Raw genomic sequence first — 20585 nt, forward strand, 5'->3', positions numbered from 1 at the left:
TTACTGCCATTAATATTTCTCATCTACAGAAGAGTAGGTGCTCTTGATCTTTTGCTTTGGATGTTTACGCATTGCTTTATAAGATGCTGACAAGAAGCGGTTCCTTCGGCTAACCATTGCTATCTTGTTTCTGACAGAAATGCATGGAGACCAAGAACACCATCCTGGCTCGGCAGAAGGAGATGCACTCCTCGCTTGAGAAGGTGAAGCACCTCATCGCCCTCATCCAGAGCTTCGAGCGCAACCAGACTCTGGAGCCTGAAACCTGCCCACCAGTCACAGAGGAATCCTTAAAGGCTCCCCAACTTGTCACAGAGGAATCACCCTTAAAGACCTCACAACTAGTCACAGAGGAATCCTCCAAGGTGGGCCCCGTGGTCAAGATGGAGGTCACCTCTGAGGTTAAGATGGAGGTCGCCTCTGAGGTTAAGATGGAGGTCACCTCAGAGGTCAAGATGGAGATCACCTCAAAAGCCACTTCAGAGGTCATTGCTGAGGTATCAAAAGGTGCCCCACTTGAACCTGCAACCAGGGAGGAGCCCAATTTTGAGGTTGAACCTGATTCTAAAGTGCAATCTGGTTCTAATGTGGGGCCCAGTGCAGAGGTAGTACCTAGTTCTGATGTGGGGTCCAGTGCTGTGGTGGAACCTAGTTCTGATGTGGGGTCCAGTGCTGTGGTGGAACCTAGTTCTGATGTGGGGTCCAGTGCTGTGGTGGAACCTAGTTCTGATGCGGGGTCCAGTTCTGTGGTGGAACCTGCGCCTGAGATAACAACCGGTGCTGAGGAAGAAGTTGGTTCAAAAGTTGAGCTAAGTCCTGATGTAGCAGCCGGGTCGGAGGTGGTGGCTGGGTCTGGATGTGGGCCCGAGGACGGTGCCGAGGCCCCAGACACCAGCAGACCAGCAGAGCCCATGGAGGTCTCAGCCAACGGAGACACAGACTCTCACAGTGAGAGCACGGGGCACAGCCACCCGTGTGCTGCCCCGCCTGAGGCGAACACAACCCTGTTGCCCAGCAACGGCACAGCAGATACGGGGGCGCAGGGGGAAGCTGCAAAGGAAGCAGACCAGGAGCAGAATGGCTCCAGTAATGGCAAAACGTCAGAAGGCTCCCAGGGGCCTGTCCAGCCTGCTCCTCACAACCAAACAGAGTCCCCTAAATAACATGCACCTACTCACCCACATCACAAAGAACTCCACTGCACCCAGGACTGGTGTGCTATGTTGCCAATCTCTCTCTATATATAAATATAAATATATATATAATGAATATATGGACACTTTTTTTTTGTTCTTTCTGGTTGGACTGTATTGTAAAGCTGTGTCAGCAGCACATTTAAGAGTGGTTGGAGGCCTGGAGGATGTAGACCACAGTACCCAATGCTTGATTGGGCAAGGGCCATGCCAGTCTGTCATGCCAACCTCTCCCGAGAGGGAGGTGCTGAGTTGACCAGTCTGGAGCATCCTACCAGCGTGTGCCTGCAGCACTAGGGACTCACCTATAAACATGTGGAATTAATCCTTCAAACAGTCTTTCCTGAAGGATTTAAGAACTGGCTAGTAGGATGGCAACGTTAACTTTTCAGCCACTCCTATGGTGTTAGGGGACTGGCTGGCAGGTTAGTGAAGTTATCCTTTTGGCCACCCCTGAAGGCTTTAGGGACTGGCTAAGGCTAGTCTTCTACCCTTGCGGTGGTAGTTCCCAGACCATCCAAAGCCTGCCTGCTGCCCCCATGGCTCTGTGTTTCCTAAACCAAAAGATCTCTGTCCACAGGCAGGAAAGCATCAGTATTTAGCCTAGTGTCCAGGCAGCAGGGAACACTGGGGTCGGGAAAGTCACTCTCAACACCTCGGGTGAGCAGTCAACAGACATGACACAAGGAGAGGAAGTTGAGGGAAGGCAGAGTTTTCCCGTTAATGAGGAGCAAAGAACAGCAAAATGGGGCAACACATGGGAGACCTCAGAGAACATGTGGTAACTTAGGTTTTTTTTTTAAAAAAAAGAAAGGAAAAAAGGAAAACAAACAATATGGTGTTGGTCCTGTGTAGTGAAAATGTGTTGTGTGTGAATTGGTGTGTCAGTCCTGAGCGCTAAATGTGAACAGTTGCAAGCTTTGCAGTGTCAATCTGTCAAAATATGACACCTTGTCCATTTCTGGGGAGTATTTCTTTTTTACATAGAGGTGGAAAAATATGCAGGTCTTCCTAGTCTTCAGAAATACAAGTGCTTTTTTTTCTGTTAGATAAGTCATTTATTTTGAAAGGTGTTGACTGGTATAGTTTCTGCAGGCTGGTCTACTGGAGGCCTCGAGATCAGGCCTCAGAAGAAGGCTTCTGCTGGTTTCTGAACTGCCAAATATTTTTGTATCCGAGTGTAAAAGGGACATGTTCTTTTCTAAGGACCAGGTCAGTCAATAGGAATCCCCATTTAAATGCGTGTGAATGTTGCACTGTCATTGCTAACAACAAATGTGCTTTCCAAATTTCTGTCTTATTTGATGGAAATTTTGATGGTACAAGAAGGGGGGCAAATATTGCAACAATCTTTGAAACTAAAGCACAAGCTTGTCCGAAAAAAAAAATAGTTGTTGAGAGGGAGATCTCAGACACACTTGAACATTTTCTTTGTTATGGCTTTTGCTTCAAGTGTGTATGTGTCTGAGTGGACCTGTTTGTCATTTTTGTAACTTGTTCTGAGCTTGCCAAGATATCCTCCATGCCCTTAAAGAGGTGAGGGGCCTTGTCCCCACATTAGTCCCATGTGCAGAAAATACTCCTGACTCTAGTCCCATGTGCAGAAAAAATGACGGATGTTTGTGCTGACATTAATTCACAATGCAGAACATATTCCCAATGGTGATGCTGACATTAGTCCACCATACAGGAAATAGTCCTGATGTTGGCCCTGATTTAGTCCCCTATGCAGAAAATCCTCCGTACTTTAGTCCTGACTACTGCAGTGTGTGGAGAGTGCACCTGACCTGACATCCTGATGCTAGTCCTGACGTTATGTCTCATGTTATTCTGCTCCTGACACTAGTCCTGACATCGGTCTGCTCCTGACGCTAGTCCTGACATCAGTCTGCCCCTGATGCTAGTCCTGACGTTTGACCTAGTTAAGTGTGCAGAGAACAGACCTGCTCTGCTCTGTAGTATGAGTTTATGAACCCTCCCCTCTCCTGCCCCCACAACTGATCTCTGAAGAAGATTTCCCCACAGAATGATGTCATGTCAACATTAGTCATGAATTGCTAGAAATAGATTGATAAATATCAGACTTTGAGGCCCTTGGTCTGGGATTGGCTGATCCTTTTATTACAAAATTTGGACATCTCTCAAGATGGCTGATGATTCTCCCCAAGCACTTAAACTCAACAACATCCCTATCTAGTAGTTGTGCCAGAAGTAGGTAATTTTTGTCAGCATCCTGATTTGACAACTTGTGGATTTATTTTTGTCACTGCACAGCTGATGATGTGTATCATGTTTACATTAATTCATGACCAATTAACATATCTAAAAAGAAAATATTTGATCAAGAGAAAAGTAGGGACCCAATGATGGCCAACAGTGGTCTCAAAATACTATTTGAAACAGGTTCTTAATTGCACAATTAAAAGCATTACTAAGAGATGAAACCAATTAAAATTTAGATATTTGTCAAGTCTGTGTGGTAGGACCATTGGTTTAGTTATCTGGTCAGACCCTTTGACTGGAGAGTTGTGCTGTTAGTGGTCGTTAGTGTCGAGTGTGTGATGGCAGGTGACTGAGTGGCTGCACACCTGCAAGTTCATTACTGTGAAATTACATATCTTCATCTCAAACACACGTTGGCCTGATACAAGGCTCTCTCATGTCCAATCAAGTGTTCTGTTGGCCCACTCTGCCCTTCTGAACCCTCACGTTCTAACCAGGAGGAACCCTCATGTTCTCACTTGGAAGAACTTATTCAATGTTTAGGTACCCAGAGTGCCTTTCCTCGCTCCCTTGTTTTTTCCAGCTGCACTGTGACCGTCATCACTGCTTCTCTTAACAGCTCTGACACCCGGCATCCCCTGAAACCGTCAGTCAGTGGAGTGGAGACCTTAAAGCACAACAGCAGGTTCACACATCAGTGTGTGGACAAGCAATGGACGCTTTCATTAGGAGTTCTACAGTGGAGGTGTAGTTGTATTGTTAGGGGTTTGGTTTGAGTTCATTGAAACTGCCTTAAGTTGTTTTTATCCATGGTGAGATATTGTCCAAACTTTACACAACTGAGATGGCTTAAGAGTCTTAACCTGTGGCTAGTGTGAAGGTGAATGTGACAGAGGTGCTTAACTTAAGCCACCATCTCTCCAATTTGCAAGATCAAAACTCAAGTGTGAACATTTTTGAAAGTGGAAACCACTATTTCATGTAGATATTTACCTTCATTTTACGCACTTTTTATACCCCAGGTATTTTAATTTGTCTCCCTTGGAAGCGTTGCCCATCCGTGATGTAGACTTAAATCAGGGAGTTTGATTCCATCTCATCCTCAGGACCCTAGAGCTGAGACCCCAACCCTCCACACCCGCAGTCTGTGGAGTCTCTGTGGTTCGGAACATATCAGTGCTCCTGCATCAGCCTTCATCTCCACGCTCTTTACTTGCACATTCTTTTGGAGTGACTTTGATTTGGAATCAGGTGAACTAAGTTCAGGCTTGGAAGGATCAAATGAGACTGCTTATTGATTGGATAAACCTGTTCTACCTGGGACATCATCTGTCCAATCAGGAACTCTGAGAGCATGCCTTTTTATGCAAGTGTTTTATAGAATTGTTTTCAGGTTTCTTTGTTTTGGATATGCATTTTACTTTGTGTTTGTAAAGCTTTATGCAAAATTGTCATTTTATTTTTTTCTGTACACATTCTGGCAGTGTAATGCCAATTCTTAAATGTTGACAACAGACTTGCAACTCCCCCAGAGCATTATGAATTTTAAAATGAACAAATGAAACTTCAGACATTGCATCTGTTTAACCACAAGGGTGGGAAGTGTGACCCCAGTCCCTGACGCTCCTGCAGAGCTGCGCTGGACTAGCCTGAAAGCCAGAGACTATGGGTGGAGGTAGCCGGTCCCTGACTCTGAGGGGAGGCTACCTTGGCTGATGCTTCGAGCTGAATGCTGATGTAAATGTGCTGGGGGCCAGTTGGGTGGGGGTTCTTGAGTACGGTGTTGTTGAGTGCATTTGTTGTGTTTTTAAAATTTTAAAAAGAAAAACAGCCACGCATTCCATTTAACATTTGAATTTGTCATGACTCCAGTATACCCAAAGAGATCGCTAATGTGCATTTCTTTTTATTTTAATTTTATTTTTTTGCTATTTTTTGCCCTTTTAAAAAAATTTTTAATTTTAAATACATATCAGTTGACTTCCTGAGGCACTGTCAATTGTATGCTTGTCTTTTCCAGCCCTTGTCTGGTGAAAAGTGAAGGGTTCACCTCAGTTGGGGCAGGCAGGAGTGCTGGGGGTGGGGGTGGGGTGCATCCCTGGAGCTGTTGTAGTTTCCTGGGTATTTCCTCTCCGGCGTGCTGGTATGGGCAGCCCGTCCCCTAGCCAGTGCATTACATGTCTTTATTTCTTTTTTAAAATGGCATATCGAACTACATTCCACATCCTCTGTTTTTACTTCCATGTATGTCATTCTTGTGGCCTTCTGGTATTCTTGATGCATTTCATCTGATATTGTTGTAATACTGTTGACGTCCCCACTGTTGTCCACCTGAGAGCGTGTGTTACCTCGTCTGCAGTACACACAATTGACTTTTCATGTAAAGTGTGCAAAAAAAGAAAAAAAAATTCTGAAAACTTCCACTTTGTTTCCACACAGATGGGGATGCATAGTAGCGATATGAATTACAAAACATGGCTCACCTGGTGTGCTGAACTACGTGTACATTGTTTATTACACAATCTGAATATTTGTAAAATTGTTTGTATTTTTTCATGATGATTTTAAAGAGATAAGAAGTGTGATTATTTTTTGACTTGTTTCTGTTACAGATCTTCTTGTTTTTGTTTTGCGTTGGCCTGACATTGTGAGTGAACCGCTGGGTTTCTTACCTCTCCTGTTTTGAGCCTTCTCTGTGATAAGTTATTTGTATGCAGTATTTAGAAGATACTGTAGGGAACGTGGGAAGAAGTTGATATTAGGAGCATTTGATCAATTTGTATTTATTTATTTTATCATTTTGTTAATAAATTGTTAAAATGAAGCCTGTTTGTTTTTGTTGTAATTTTTTGGCCCTGCTGCGTTTCTCTTAGAACTCATTTAGAACACTTCCATAAACATATGGAACACTATTCTCTTAGAACACATATAGAACACTCATATTGTAGTCTGAGACCACATCTGTGTAGGTAGTCTGCAGAACTAACCCTCCATAAAGGAGTTTAATTGTCCTCTACATTTCCTGCTTACGCAAAAGCATTCGGTCACCTGGATTTGCCCACTTTTTCTACCACAGCGAGACATGTCGGTTTCTAAAGTTATGAGTTTAAAAAGAGCGTCTTTCTTACAGCCGCTTAGGTAAGGGTGAACGCGACTGACTATCCTGCAGCCCAAGTTTATGACTATCTTTCGAGTTGCTGCTTACGTGATACCTGTCAGCTATATAGCCTTGCAAAACCAGTTAAACATTGAGGTGGGGGGGGGGGGGGCAAGCTGAATTTATTCTCCATCTATCATAAGTCCGCGGTTGTACACTCAAGTTGCTTTCTTCCGTTTTCCATGTCATTTCCTGTAATAAAAAGATGGTGGTCAAAGCAGAGAGAAGCAGCTGACTCGTTACAATAATGTGAAATGATAAACTTTACATCGCCCAGGACTAGTAAAAGCAAACATTGCCACTGCGTCTGCGACGGGATTGACCGAGCGCAAAGCTCTAGGGTCGTGCATTAGAAAGTCCTGCACAGACCCCCCGACGGACTGCGGACTCGACAGAAGGTGAGCTCGTCTTACTAGCCAATGTGGCCAATGAAAATGGCTTCCGAAAGCGTTAGGCAAATTGCCAATTGCCTGCAGTCTGGAATCGAAGAAATATTGCGTTGACGCACAGTTGTCAGTGGCTCATTAGCACTCCTGAGAGATCCATACCCATTGCGGAGTTTGCTGATTGTTTCGCAGCAACAACAAACTTTCGAGGCGAAATGCAAGTTTGCTTTTTAGGATCATTGTTGCCCCATTTGTTTCGCTTCGAGCTTGTCGTCAATGTAATATACAGTCTGGTCTGAGTGACGGTAATAAGAACCAATCACAGACTAGTTTATGATAAGAAGAACCAATCGTGATTCAGTTTTGCAGACCAAATATTTTGGATGTCGGGGTTTTCTGGAGCGTCAGCAACATCGCGCCGCGCGACAGTTCAGAAGGGGACAGGGCAGCTAGGCTGTAGAGCTAAATATCATATCGACGTTTCATGCCAAAATACGATTGTAACAGTGAAGTCACTGAAATACGCTGACGTTGCATTGTGGACAACGCCACAGCACTAAAATATGTAAAACTCCTTCTGTGCATGTTAGGAACAGAGCAGACCTTGGTGAATTTCTATATCCAAAAATATGTTTTGTGGGAAAAACCTAATAGTTTGAGATATTAGATTTAGGTCAAGGTTGAGATCTACTCAACTTAACCTTTCCATTCAAAAGTATTACTTAGATATCTCCCAACTAGTGTTAGTGTCAGGGACATGGACAGTATGTTAGTCTTGTATATGACTCTCTCTCTCTCTGTGTGTGTGTGTGTGTGTGTCTTAGAGGCAAAGCGAGAGATGCTCACTCTAGGTTACCCCCCCAGCTGAGACAATGGTTTGAGTGGCCAAGGGCATCCCAACATGGCTGACACCCACTCCTTCAGCACTCAACCGTCTCCAGAGAAACACCGGGACTGCAGCGCGAGGTGAGGATATTGCATGTAGGGTCATGTGTCACCTGTCAGTGAAGAGGGTTTGATGAAGAGATTATGTGAGCGGTTAAAGTTATTTTGTGCTTGATGAAGTGTTGCAGCCAGTGTTGTGATTTTCCCCCACAGCGACATCACAGACAAGCCGGCAGAGGAACCAAGCAAGAGGCTGAAAGTGGACCATGAGTGCTGCACCTCAGACCACCAGCAGGGGGCAGATTTCTGGTGTAAGAGGCCCCTTATACACTGAATCTAGTCCACTTCTCTTTACAGACTATGGCCCACCAGTTACAATCAATCAATCTAAATCTCCATGTACACTGAATGTAGACTGCCTGGCCAAAAAAGTCAGATGATCTAGTATTTAAAGGGACACCAGGCAATGTTTTCGTGTTAATTACTCATCTTCATAAGTCGGTATATGATTAAATGACTCATTACAGGGCGAATGAAGACTCTCTCGCCCGCCCCTACTGCCTGTAGGAAGAATATCCCGCTTGCAAATTCAGTGTATCGTACCCGCCAACCGAAGCAGGATCAGTTTACATCCTGCATCCACAGCACAGAGGCAGGCTAACGAAACGCTACTGATTGTTGCAAATGTGTGTATAACGGCAGAGCCGGCGAAGAAGCAGCGAAAACCCTTGACGGAAGATGCAAAGAAAAGGAAAAGAGCTTCAGACCGAGCGAGGGGGAGTTTCGTGGAGAAAAAGCATCAGGCTTGCCTGGTGTCCCTTTAATTGTGCTACCTTTAGTTTTGATATCAGCATTTATTTGCATTACCATTGTTTTGACAATCTTATGCAACATCACATCAATTATGTCCATCTAGAGTTGCATTCACTTTTTACCAAGATCTTCTCCTGGTGACAGGATTTTCAACAGCGACTTCTCCTGCCTATCCAAAAGACTTTAAATGGTTGGTAGCCTGTGGTGGCCAATTTATGTATAAAGATGATTCCTCATACTCCCTCAACCACTTTTCCATAATTTCCGCCATATTAATTCTGAAATTCATCTTGGAATATGCTTGTGCCGTCAGGGACGAATAGACTGGATGAAACGAGTCATTCAGTTTATTCAGGTGGTCATCTGGTTTCATTTGATTTAATCATGTTAAAAGGTGTGCAAATTAAATATTAGTGTTCTTTTCTATTTTGGCCAGGTGGTGTAGTTCACTGTTGAACAGGATCCAGTTCATTCTGTGTGTGTATATGTGTCTGTGTATGTGTGTGTGTAGTCTGTGAAGAGTGTAAGGAGTTCTTTCTGGAGGAGTGTCCGTCCCATGGCCCGCCCGTGTTTGTGCCGGACACACCGGTGGACGTGGGTGTGTGTGGCCGCGCCTCGCTCACTGTGCCCTCAGGTATAGTGCTGGTGCAGGAGGAGGGCGAGGTGGACGTGTGCTGCGTAGACGAGGACATCCCCAAGGGGGCGCTGTTCGGCCCCTACCAGGGAGAGATGGTGTCCCACGACCAGTCATCTAGCTCCTTCTCCTGGGTGGTAGGTGCAGGGTTGGGCTTGTGGATCAGGGGAAACATAAAATATGCATGTGGATTACAGAAATCATTTTTATATTCATAAAAACTATAGTTGTCATTGGGTTTTGGGCAAGATGAACTACAATATCAGGTTTTCTTTTCAGATCGTCGACAAGAACACATACAAATGCATCGATGGCAGTGATGAGTCTAAAGCCAACTGGATGAGGTATGTGTGTGTCTTCGTGTGTGTGTGTGTGTGTGTGTGTGTCTATGTCTATCTATCTGTGTCTGTGTGTGTGTGTGTGTGTGTGTGGGGGGGGGGGGGGGGGGGTGTTTGTGTCTGTGTGTGTATGTGTGTACTCTGGACACCAATCATGAGTGTAGGGATTAACGTTGATGTAATGTCTCTACACACACACTGCTCTCTACACACACACACTGCTCTCTACACACACACTGCTCACTACATACAGTACACACTACTCTCCACACACACACTGCTCTCTCTACACACACACACTGCTCTCTCTCCACACACACACTGCTCTCTACACACACACTGCTCTCTCTACACACACACACTGCTCTCTACACACACACTGCTCACTACATACAGTACACACTACTCTCCACACACACACTGCTCTCTCTACACACACACACTGCTCTCTCTCCACACACACACTGCTCTCTACACACACACTGCTCTCTCTACACACACACACTGCTCTCTACACACACACACTGCACTCTACACACACACTGCTCTCTACACACACACACTGCTCACTACGTACACACTACTCTTTACACACACACTGCTCTCTCTACACACACACTGCTCTCTCTACACACACACTGCTCTCTCTACACATACACTGCTCTCTACACACACACTGCTCTCTTTACACACACACTGCTCTCTCTACACACACACTGCTCTCTACACACACACTGCTCACTACATACACACTGCTCTCTCTACTACATACGTACTTTTGACATCCTGCTCTGCCCTGGCCTACGGGTGGCAGGTTCGTGCGGAGCTCATCGGATGGCTCTGAACGGAATCTGAGTGCCTTCCAGCATGGGGAGCACATCTACTTCCGTGTGTGCCGCCGACTGGCGTCCGGGGAGCGCCTGCGAGTGTGGTACAGTGAAGACTACCTGAGGAGGCTGCAGGACATCTCACAGGACCGCATCATCCACAACCTGGACTCAGGTGAGAGAGCACCTCCGCACCTCTGTGCCGAGCGTCTCTGTGAACATGATAAGAAGACACACTTGTGGGTGTTTCATCTTTAGCTGTTTGTCTGTGACAGTGACCTCATATACACTTGTGTGCGAGTTTCATCTTTAGCTGTCGGACGTTAGCATTAGTACTGACTGACTGCACACCAGTTGTGTTTTGATGCCTTAACTGAATGATTGCGTCTGCATTTCTGAATGAATTCAACAGAGGTGTTGGTCCATGCTGCTGTGTGTATTACACTATGAGTCCATTAAGTTTGTTGTATAGTCAAGACTGGGATTCTGTGTACTGTGCATTGTGGATATCAGCACGTTGTCTTGTCTGTAAGTGTCTCGTGGACTCTGGTCTGCCTCCCACTGCATGTCTCGATGCCTGCGTAGTGGTGTGGAGCCAGTCTGGGGCACAAGCTGACTGCCTTGGTCATCTCAGCCAACCCTCTCTGGTTCTCGCGAATGTTTTACTTAACAGTTAAAGGAATAGTTCAGTGTAAACACAACCTAGGGTCTATTTATGGATGAATACAAGTTCACATTTTCGCTTGGGAGCTAAATTATGTTAATCGGAGGAGTTAGATGCATTGTTCACATTAGCAACGAAATGGCTTCTAGCTTGTTGCAACAGGCATGGAGCCACTTCAAAATAAATCAATATTTTCAAACCACAAGGCTCAGAATAACCTTACTTTTCGGTGCCAATGTGGTCCCTACAGACAAATCAAAGGATTGTACATTTTAAAGGTGTAGAGTGGCTATAATATGTATTGTATGAATCACGTTTAGCCAGATATACACAGCGCTACAAGAAGTCAAACTCTGTCTATCTCAAAACTCCTCCGATTAACAACCCTAGCTCAGGCAGAGTTCTGTTTAGGACTGGGGGTGAAACGTGCTCACAGTCGGGCATCTGGAAGATCAGTAAAGCATACAGAGATTCTGTAAAATGCAAATGGTTCATATTAAAATATGTCACAGTGAAACACAATACTGCCCCCTACAGTCTAGCTATGTAATCCCTCGCTTTCAGGCCATTCCATTTGACGTTGTTAATCTAGTTCCATAATTATTTCACCCTAGTTCTTAAATTGCCGCTTAGCTGGACAGTTTACATTTAAATCAGCGACATTAGTATTTCCCAGAAGAAATGTTCCTGAGAATGGAGATGAAGGTGAGTGTTCTCAGTTGTCCCATTATCAAACTTTGTCAGCAAATTCATCATTTTTGTTTGTTTCTATGTAAGCAGAGATGCATATGTACAAGATGCATTTAAGAGTACTTGTCTTTGCTCAGGATTATTCATAAACATCATATCCCTCTAATTGTGCAGGAACTGTGAAATCTGAGGAGGCCGTTCCAAACCCAGACGATACCAAAAGTCCTACAGCTCCGAACCCAGGTGACACCAAAGGGCCAGTACTGAGGTCGGCGCTGCATGGCCGCAGGGGTCCGCTAAAGCCCAGCGCGGAGGAAGGAGACGGGCCGCCGCAGGCCAAGAAGAAGAAGATTGACCTCATCTTCAAAGACGTGCTGGAGGCGTCTCTGGAGGCCTCGCAGAGCCAGGAGAACCCCCTGAACAGCGCCTTCACCCTGAGGAGGACCCGCGGCCACCTCCGCACGCCCATCAGCACCGCCCTGCCACCGCTAGAGCAGGACTGCAAGGATGGCCCCACCCTCCTGGAGCTGGGGAAGGGGCAGTTTGACCTGAGCGCGCTGAAGAGGGAGGAGGGGGAGGAAGTGGGCGACGCCACCACCTCCTTCTGCCCGAACTGCGTCAAGCTGAGGCTGCGGATTTGCGAGTTGGAGGCGGAGCTACAGCGACTGAGGGGGGAGGAGAGGGAGGAGCCAACAACCTTACCTGAGCCTCACTGTGGGGACGAACTGACAGGTAAGCAGCCGGCCGAGGCCCAACACTCAACCCAGCAATTAACCCAACACCCTAACCCAGCAAACAATCAAACAATTAACCCAACACTCAACCCAGCAATTTACCCAACACTCAACCCTACAATCAATCCATCGCCCTAACACAGCAATCAACCTAAAACTCAACCCAGCAATCAATCCATCGCCCTAACACAGCAATCAACCTAAAACTCAACCCAGCAATCAACACAACACTCAACCTAAAACTCAATACAGCAATTAGCCCAACACTCAACCCAACATTTAACCCAACACTCGGCACCATACTCTAATCAACATTCAATGCTCAACACTCAGCCCAACACTCAATCCAACACTCACCCCAACACTGCAGTCAGCTCTCAACCCAACACTTAACCCAACACTCAACACCATACTGTTCAACACTGGACCTAATAGTCCATACCCAAAGTCAAGGTATCGTTATGAGGACTGAAATAGACTGATTGGTGCATCTCTACACTCAACCCGACACTCAATGGAACACTGCTTTCAACACTCAATAGAACACTGCATTCAACACTCAATAGAACACTGCATTCAACACTCACTGGAACACTGCATTCAACACTCACTGGAACACTGCTTTCAACATTCAACAGAATACTGCATTCAACACTCAACCCATCACTGAACACAACATTTAAGTTCAGTCAAAAAATGTAAGCCTCTCACTAAAAGGAACATTAAGCCCAAGATTCAACACGCTCAACCCTAGGCATGACACCAATACTAACACTCAATGGTAAGACCACCACTCAACCCAACACTCAATTCTGAACCCAATCTTAAACCCAAAATATAACACTTAACCCAGCACAAAATTAAGACCAATCAAGCCCAACACTCAGACCAACAGTAAAATCTAACCCAATACTAAGCCCAACACTAAACCCTAAGCTCAACACTAAACCATAAACCTACAAGCTGCCAACACTACACCCTAAACCCAACACTACACCCTAAGCCCAACACTACACCCTACGCCCAAAACTACACCCTAAGCCCAACACTACACCCTACGCCCAACACTACACCCTAAGCCCAGCACTACTACATCCTATGCCTACTGGTCAGCTGCTCACCTCATTTCCTCATTTCTTCTCTGCTTCACAGACGGTTGCCATGGTGGCCTGTATAATTAATGGATGATATTTTCTAGTGATATTCAATTTAATCTGATAATTTCTGTATGTTCACATTTTTTCACATTTAATTAACCCACTGGTGTCTTAAGTCGTACTGTATGGTGGTAGATTGCTGCGATTGACAGTGCAGATATTGGTATTGTTAGTAGCTCATGTGTAGTGCAAATGCCTAAGTGCTTACATATTTTAAGTGACTTTGATTGATATATTTACTGTTTATCTATTTGTTGTCATGTTGAAACTGTATGAACTTGATCCTTTGTTTATTGTAACTGCCTAATTAAACATGTTTCCATGGCTGCTGTGGATTTATTTATTACATCTATGTGCATTCTATTTAAAAAAAAACTGCTAGGTGGTTGCATTTTAGCCTTGAGCTTGGGCTCCGGACTTATTAACTGTTTGAAAAAGATGCTTTAACTGTCAACATATCTTTTGCGTTTGCATGAGGTCAATCTACCAACTGTCACTCTTTTTTGTGTGTACATCTCAGAAATATCACTGTGTAACTTCATATATTTATATTTGCTCTAAAAAGCACCTTTGAAAGAGTTTTTTTTGTCTGTGTGTGTGTGTGTGTGTGTGTGCGTTTATGTGTGTGTGCGTGTGCGTGTGTGTGTGTGTGTGTGTGTGTTTGTGTGTTGGCAGTGGCAGAGGTCCTGACCCCTGGCCCAGTGATGCTGGAGGACGAGGACCCGGACGTGGACTCGGCTGATGAGTCCCTCTCTGCCGACCTCATGGTTGCCGCTGACGATGCCTCCAAGCTGCCAGCGGGACCAGGTCGGCGGATCCGGCGCTTCAAGCAAGAGTGGCTGAAGAAGTTCTGGTTCCTGCGGTACTCGCCCACGCTCAACGAGATGTGGTGCCACGTGTGCCGGCAGTACACCGTCCAGTCGTCACGCACCTCCGCTTTCATCATCGGCTCCAAGCAGTTCAAGATCCACACCATCAAGCTGCACAGCCAGAGCAACCTGCACAAGAAGTGTCTGCAGCTATACAAGCTGCGCATGCACCCCGAGAAGACGGAGGAGATGTGCCGCAACATGATGCTGCTCTTCAACGCCGCCTACCACCTGGCCGTGGAGGGACGGCCCTTCTCCGACCTGCGGCCGCTGGCCGAGCTGCTGAAGAAGTGCGAACTGAAGGTGGTGGACCAGTACATGAACGAGGGCGACTGTCAGATCCTCATCCACCACATCGCCCGCGCCTTTAAGGAGGACCTGGCCGAGAGGCTGCGTCTGTCCCCCTTCCTCAGCGTCATCATGGACAGCCAGCATGAGGACCAGCTGGCCGACACCGTGGCCGTCTACGTGCAGTTCCTGACCAGCGAGGGCGGCGCGGCCACTGAGTTCCTGTCGCTGCAGCAGCTGGCAGGGGCCGGAGCGGAGGGCTACGTCCAGGCGCTGGACCGTGCCTTCTCCGTGGTGGGGCTCCGGCTGCAGGAGAAGCTGCTGGTGGGTCTGGGGATGGACGGAGCGAACGTCTCCTCCAGCCTCCGTGCCAACATCTACATCGGCATGCGCAAGGCGGCGCCGTGGGTGCTGTGCCTGCCCGTGATGCTGCAGCGCCCGCAGGTGGAGGTGCTGGACGGCATCAGCGGGAAGGAGCTGTGCTGCCTGGAGGAGCTGGAGAGCAACCTGAAGCAGCTGCTCAGCTTCTACCGCTACTCGCCACGCATGCTGCTGGAGCTGCGGGCGTCCGCGCCCACGCTGGCCGACGAGGCCCACTTCCTGGGGGACATCCGCGCCGTGCGCTGGGTCATCGGTGAGCCCAACGTCCTCAACGCGCTCATCAAAGACTACCTGGAGGTAGTGGCGCACCTGAAGGACATCAGCGGCCAGACGCAGAGGGCAGACTCCGCCGCTATCGCCCTTTCACTGCTGCAGTTCCTGATGGACTACCAGTCCATCAAGCTCATCTACTTTCTGCTGGACATCATCGCCGTGCTGTCGCGCCTCGCCTTCGTTTTCCAAGGGGACCACCTGCTGGTGTCTCAGGTGGATGCCCGCATCGAGGAAGCCATCCAAGAGATCGGGCAGCTGGTGGATGTGCCTGGCGAGTACCTGCAGGAGTTTGAGGAGAACTTCCGCGAGAGCTTCAACGGCGTGGACCTGAAGAACCTGCGAGTGGCCGAGGCCAAGTTTCAGTCCATCCGCGAGAAGATCTGCCAGAAGAGCCAGAGCGTGCTGGCCCAGAGGTTCGACCCGCAGAGCCGCCCTGTGGTCCAGGCCTGCCGAGTGCTGGACCTGTCCACCTGGCCCCGCAGCAGGGACGACCTGCAGGCTTTTGGCGAGGAGGAGATCCAGCTGATCTTCGACCACCTGGAGACGATCCCGTCGGTGGGCTGCAAGACGCCTCATGAGCGCATGGATGCGCGCGGCAGCCTGGTAGTGGAGTGGCGCGACCTGAAGGCCGACTACTTCAGCATGAGCGGGTTCCGGGAGGTGGCGGGCCACGTGTGCCGCTACCGGCAGCGCTTCCCGCTGCTGCACCGGCTGGTGCAGATTGTGCGCGTGCTTCCGTGCTCCAGCGCCTGCTGCGATAAGGGCCGCGCCGCCCTGCAGAGGCTGCGCCGCAATAGCCGCTCCCGCCTCGCCCCAGAAAACGTCAACGACCTGCTCACCCTCGCCGTCAACGGCCCGCCGATCGCCAGCTTCGACGGCAAGCGCCCGCTCGACAGCTGGTTCGAGGAGAAGTCGGGGAGCGGCTATTCCATCTCAGCCGAGATGCTGAGCAGGATGTCCACCTCCGACCAGAAGGCCTTGTTGCAGGGGGTGGAGGTGGCTGCTGACTTCTACCCGGACTGCTGAGAGTGTGATGTAAGGAACTGTGTTCCAAAGCCATCCCATTGTTAAAGACTGATCAGAGCTGTGTGTAATTGGCCAGAGGGTGAGGAACTGGCCATGCTGCTAAGACGGTCTGATCAGAGGCTCTCTAAGAGCCCTGTCAGTCATCTGTCCCCTCATGAACCGAGACAAGCACATGTAAAGCTAAGCTCTATGATGTGCACATCTTGTCCAACCCCAAAGAGCGACAATCCACTTAGCACACATGGATATATCAAAGAATGCCATTATACTTAGTTATCTTGCGTTTGAATGTTTCACAGTAACGTTACTCTTCTGAGCCTGTTTATAGTGGTTCCATCCTAGTGTTCCTTTTTATGCATTGTTAAAACATTTGATTTTTGCCAGTTCAGTCAATGCACACACACACTTTGGTGAAAAATCGCAGAGTTGATCCACTTAAACAATGTGCTCTTCTTCAGCACCTAATGAGCACAGCAGCATCGAATCGCTGGTTGTTGACAGGTTTTGTACAAATTACATTTACTTCATGTAGCTATAACTTCATTGTTGAGTACACAGTATGATGCAATAGCTTTTCAAGATGATTTTGTTAAAATCAAAAAGTTGATGTTAAGTACAAAAAGCCTTTAACAACGTAAACAATTAATTTGTCTTTATCTCACACCATATAAGTATATTATGAATAGTGTTTTGTAAAGTCCATTTAACAGTTTGTTTGTTTGTTTGAATATCTACAGTTAAAACTTTAAAGATGGGAATGTGCCAATAGCCATGAAGTATGCAACTTTATGCCAATGCTGAACATGACAAAAAGAGTTAAAAAGCAAAAAGCTATTACTATAATGCCATGTCTGATTACTATGTGTGTTAAGTTGAAATTGGTATATTATTCTTAGTATGGCATTATTAGTATGCTATTATTGTATTATTATTCTTAGTATGCTATTATTATATTATAATATTATCATCCACGTTACCGGTATGATTGTGCTAGCGTTTATACAGCGGAATGTATCATTTCGTTATTGTCATATGACCAACCTCATTGAAATCTCCATTTTGAAATGTCAATTTTGAGTCATGATTATAGTCCATCAGCCATACATGCAGAGTGGTATGGCACCCTTGTTTCTCTGATTGTAAAATTCCCAAAGAATGTTGTGATTTCGCCTGTGTTGCACCTGTGCAATGCGCTAGTCTTGCAAAGTGAAGACAGTGAAGCCAAGACGGAGCATTTTTATGTGTTTTCCACTAAATCCAGTCCTGTACGGATGGTGGAACACTCAGGAGGCCAGGAATGCCTCACCTAATTTGCCAAAGTCCAGTTTCACTGGAAATGAGAGAGTGAGGTGCAGATGGAGTTTTTTTACGCTCTCTTCTAGAGGCACTGAGCAGAGGGGCTGATGGAGTTTTTTACGCTCTCTTCTAGAGGCACTGAGCAGAGGGGCTGATGGAGTTTTTTACGCTCTCTTCTAGAGGCACTGAGCAGAGGGGGTTGGAAAATTCTCTGGTTTAGTCATGCTATCATTGTCATGCCAAACATCACTAGACGTTGATTTAATGTCAGTAAAATTAAAGTTGACTTCATGGAATGTAGCAAAATAGAGTGAAGCTGGTTGTATCTGTGTGTGACATGAATGTGAATGTTGGGTTAATGGGATCAGTTCTCATGTGGCGTGTGTGTGCCTGTTAGACATGGCAGGGTATAATGCACAAAGGAGGTCTTTTTGTCCCGTTGGCAAAGCATTATATTGAATGGTGCACAGGCTTTCACGGCTGTAACAGTCTGATGGATTGATCCGCCATGAATGGGACAACTGTCAATGGCGCGGTGGTGGGCTCTGTGCTGGATGGCCAAAATGTGACTGTGTTTTTAATGCAAACTGCTAAACGCCATTCAAAGGCATACCACATTTGGTTTTAAAATGTTCATTTTTTTTACAGATTTTCATTTTGCCTTACTGATCTTGTTTGTCTTGTATGGAGAATCTGTCAGGGAGCCACTCTGGTGGGCTTGATTCTGTATAATACACGTGATCTATTCCGCAGGACAGTGTTAGACAAATTAATAGAAATGTTTCAATGTTAACAATTGTGTTGGTTGTTTTTGCCACAGAGCAATACAATATCACAAAAATAGTTTACCTTTCTGCTATAAATACGTTCTGATTGAAAATAATATTTAGTGAATCATACAGTCATGGAATGGATATGATTCTTAGTGATTCCTACAGAGTCATGGAATGGATATGATTCTTAGTGATTCCTACAGAGTCATGGAATGGATATGATTCCTAGTGATTCCTACAGAGTCATGGAATGGATATGATTCTTAGTGATTCCTAGAGTCATGGAATGGATATGATTCTTAGTGATTCCTACAGAGTCATGGAATGGATATGATTCCTAGTGATTCCTACAGAGTCATGGAATGGATATGATTCCTAGTGATTCCTCACTCTTCATTCTTCTTCCTTTAAAACAACAAAATATTAAAGAAATACTGAATGTTATGTAACACTAAACTGTAACATTTAGAGATAACAAAAATTAAGCTAAAACAACAAAGACAATCGTCCACTGATCTGTGAATCTTTTTTGGCTGCATGTAAAACATACAAAGAGAAAGGTTTTTGGGTTTGGGTTATTCCTTTTACCAATAACAGCTTTTTATGATAAATACTAGAATGAATTTGGGAATACACAGATTAGGAGAACAACCAAGACAATGGGACATTTCTGTAATTATGAAACATTATGCAAAATTATAACTGTGGAAGACTTCCTATTAATGTGCCCAACACTGTATATATGTAAATGTGTGTCATATATATCTATATTGAGATAGTGTCACGCAGAGTCTTCTGTGGTGGTCTAGTGGTGACGGTGGTAACGATGGTTTGGTGGTGGTGTAGTTTGGTGGTTATGGTTTGATGCTGATGTGGTGTGGTGCTAATGTGGTATGCTTTTGGATGGTTAGACTAGACTATTACCTCACAGTGAGGTATGCCAGCAAGTACATAAGCTTGTTCTTTTGATACAGTTTTGAGACCTTCGGAAGATGCCATTCCTCCACCCACTAGTGTGTGTGTGTGAGGTGTGTGTGTGTGAGAGAGAGAGAGAGATAAAGGCTGCTTGAGTGACATCTCCCAGCAGCGGGCTGGCTGAGGCAGAGGAGGTGGTCAAGCTTTAAACGTTAGGGTTAGGGCTAGGGTTAACCCTGACATAAGGACACGCAGAGGGCCAGACTGTTCAGTAAAGCCATTTGAACTCTAAATGTTGCTGGAAATGAAACTTTAGTGGCAGATCAGATCGTCGTCATTTGTGGGTTAGTTTCCTCCTGCTTTGCCATAATATTGCACCTTTTCTTTTCCTTATATTTGTATCAAATGTCTGTCCATTGTTGATTTTCTTTATCATAGCCTGATCTTTGTTGTGACCATATTGCATTTATGTTTTTTAATATTGGTACATTTATTTTTTTCCTGTTATTTCATACTTCATAAAAATTGTGAATTTTCCAGAATGTTTAGAAGTCCTCATACAGTGAGCCAAAACAAATCCATGAACCCACTCAGTGTTTCGATGGGGCTTCATAACACTGCATCAGAATGAGACTTCTAAATGACCGTCCTGACTTAAGAGAGGAGCTGGTCAGGTGGAGTAAAGGTGGTGGGCCATTGCAGTCTTACACAGAACAAATGGCTTCAGGTTTTCACATTGAACCTTTCTCTGAATGGGCAAGAGACTATATAGTGCATTCAGATCTGTATTCTTCTCACTGTCTTCACATTGGTCTGGAGCACCTGTTTTAAATCATGTAACACTGGAATTGCATTACTCTGAACTGTAAGTGGACATGGATGTGTGTGATCTTGACTGGATGGGGAAATGTTCTTTATACCCACTCTGAATATATATCACTCAAATAAGGCTTTAATAAAACCTTTTTGTATTTTATTGGTGTGTATTGTTCCTTGCCTTCTGAATGCATTCGTGATGAAGAGGTGTAGTGAACAGAAGCATAGTGATAAAGAAGAGGTGTAG

General features: G+C 45.8%; 2 protein-coding genes across 11 annotated transcripts in view; both read left to right on the forward strand.

The window, feature by feature from the left end:
* The window catches only part of phf21ab (PHD finger protein 21Ab), a 30079-nt gene extending 23839 nt beyond the window's left edge, over positions 1–6240 (forward strand). For all 9 annotated transcript variants that reach the window (XM_042109791.1, XM_042109788.1, XM_042109790.1 and 6 more), the window contains one exon: positions 138–6240. In XM_042109791.1, the coding sequence (XP_041965725.1) occupies positions 138–1163 (1026 nt within the window). In that variant the 3' untranslated portion in view covers positions 1164–6240. The remainder of the gene's footprint in view (positions 1–137) is intronic.
* Positions 6241–6582: 342 nt separating this feature from the next.
* prdm11 (PR domain containing 11) lies at positions 6583–20498 on the forward strand. 2 transcript variants are annotated; one of them, XM_042110584.1, is made up of 8 exons: positions 6583–6971; positions 7784–7925; positions 8058–8155; positions 9169–9428; positions 9571–9635; positions 10444–10631; positions 11985–12542; positions 14377–20498. In XM_042110584.1, the coding sequence occupies exons 2-8, from the start codon at positions 7861–7863 to the stop codon at positions 16536–16538; spliced, it is 3396 nt and encodes a 1131-aa protein (XP_041966518.1). In that variant the 5' UTR covers positions 6583–6971; positions 7784–7860; the 3' UTR covers positions 16539–20498. The 2 variants fall into 2 exon arrangements, with proteins under 2 accessions (XP_041966518.1, XP_041966519.1); XM_042110585.1 differs by lacking the exon at positions 11985–12542.
* The last annotated feature ends 87 nt before the right edge of the window (positions 20499–20585 follow it).

Source organism: Alosa sapidissima, chromosome 11, assembly GCF_018492685.1.
Source record: "Alosa sapidissima isolate fAloSap1 chromosome 11, fAloSap1.pri, whole genome shotgun sequence".
Taxonomy (NCBI): Eukaryota; Metazoa; Chordata; class Actinopteri; order Clupeiformes; family Clupeidae; genus Alosa; species Alosa sapidissima.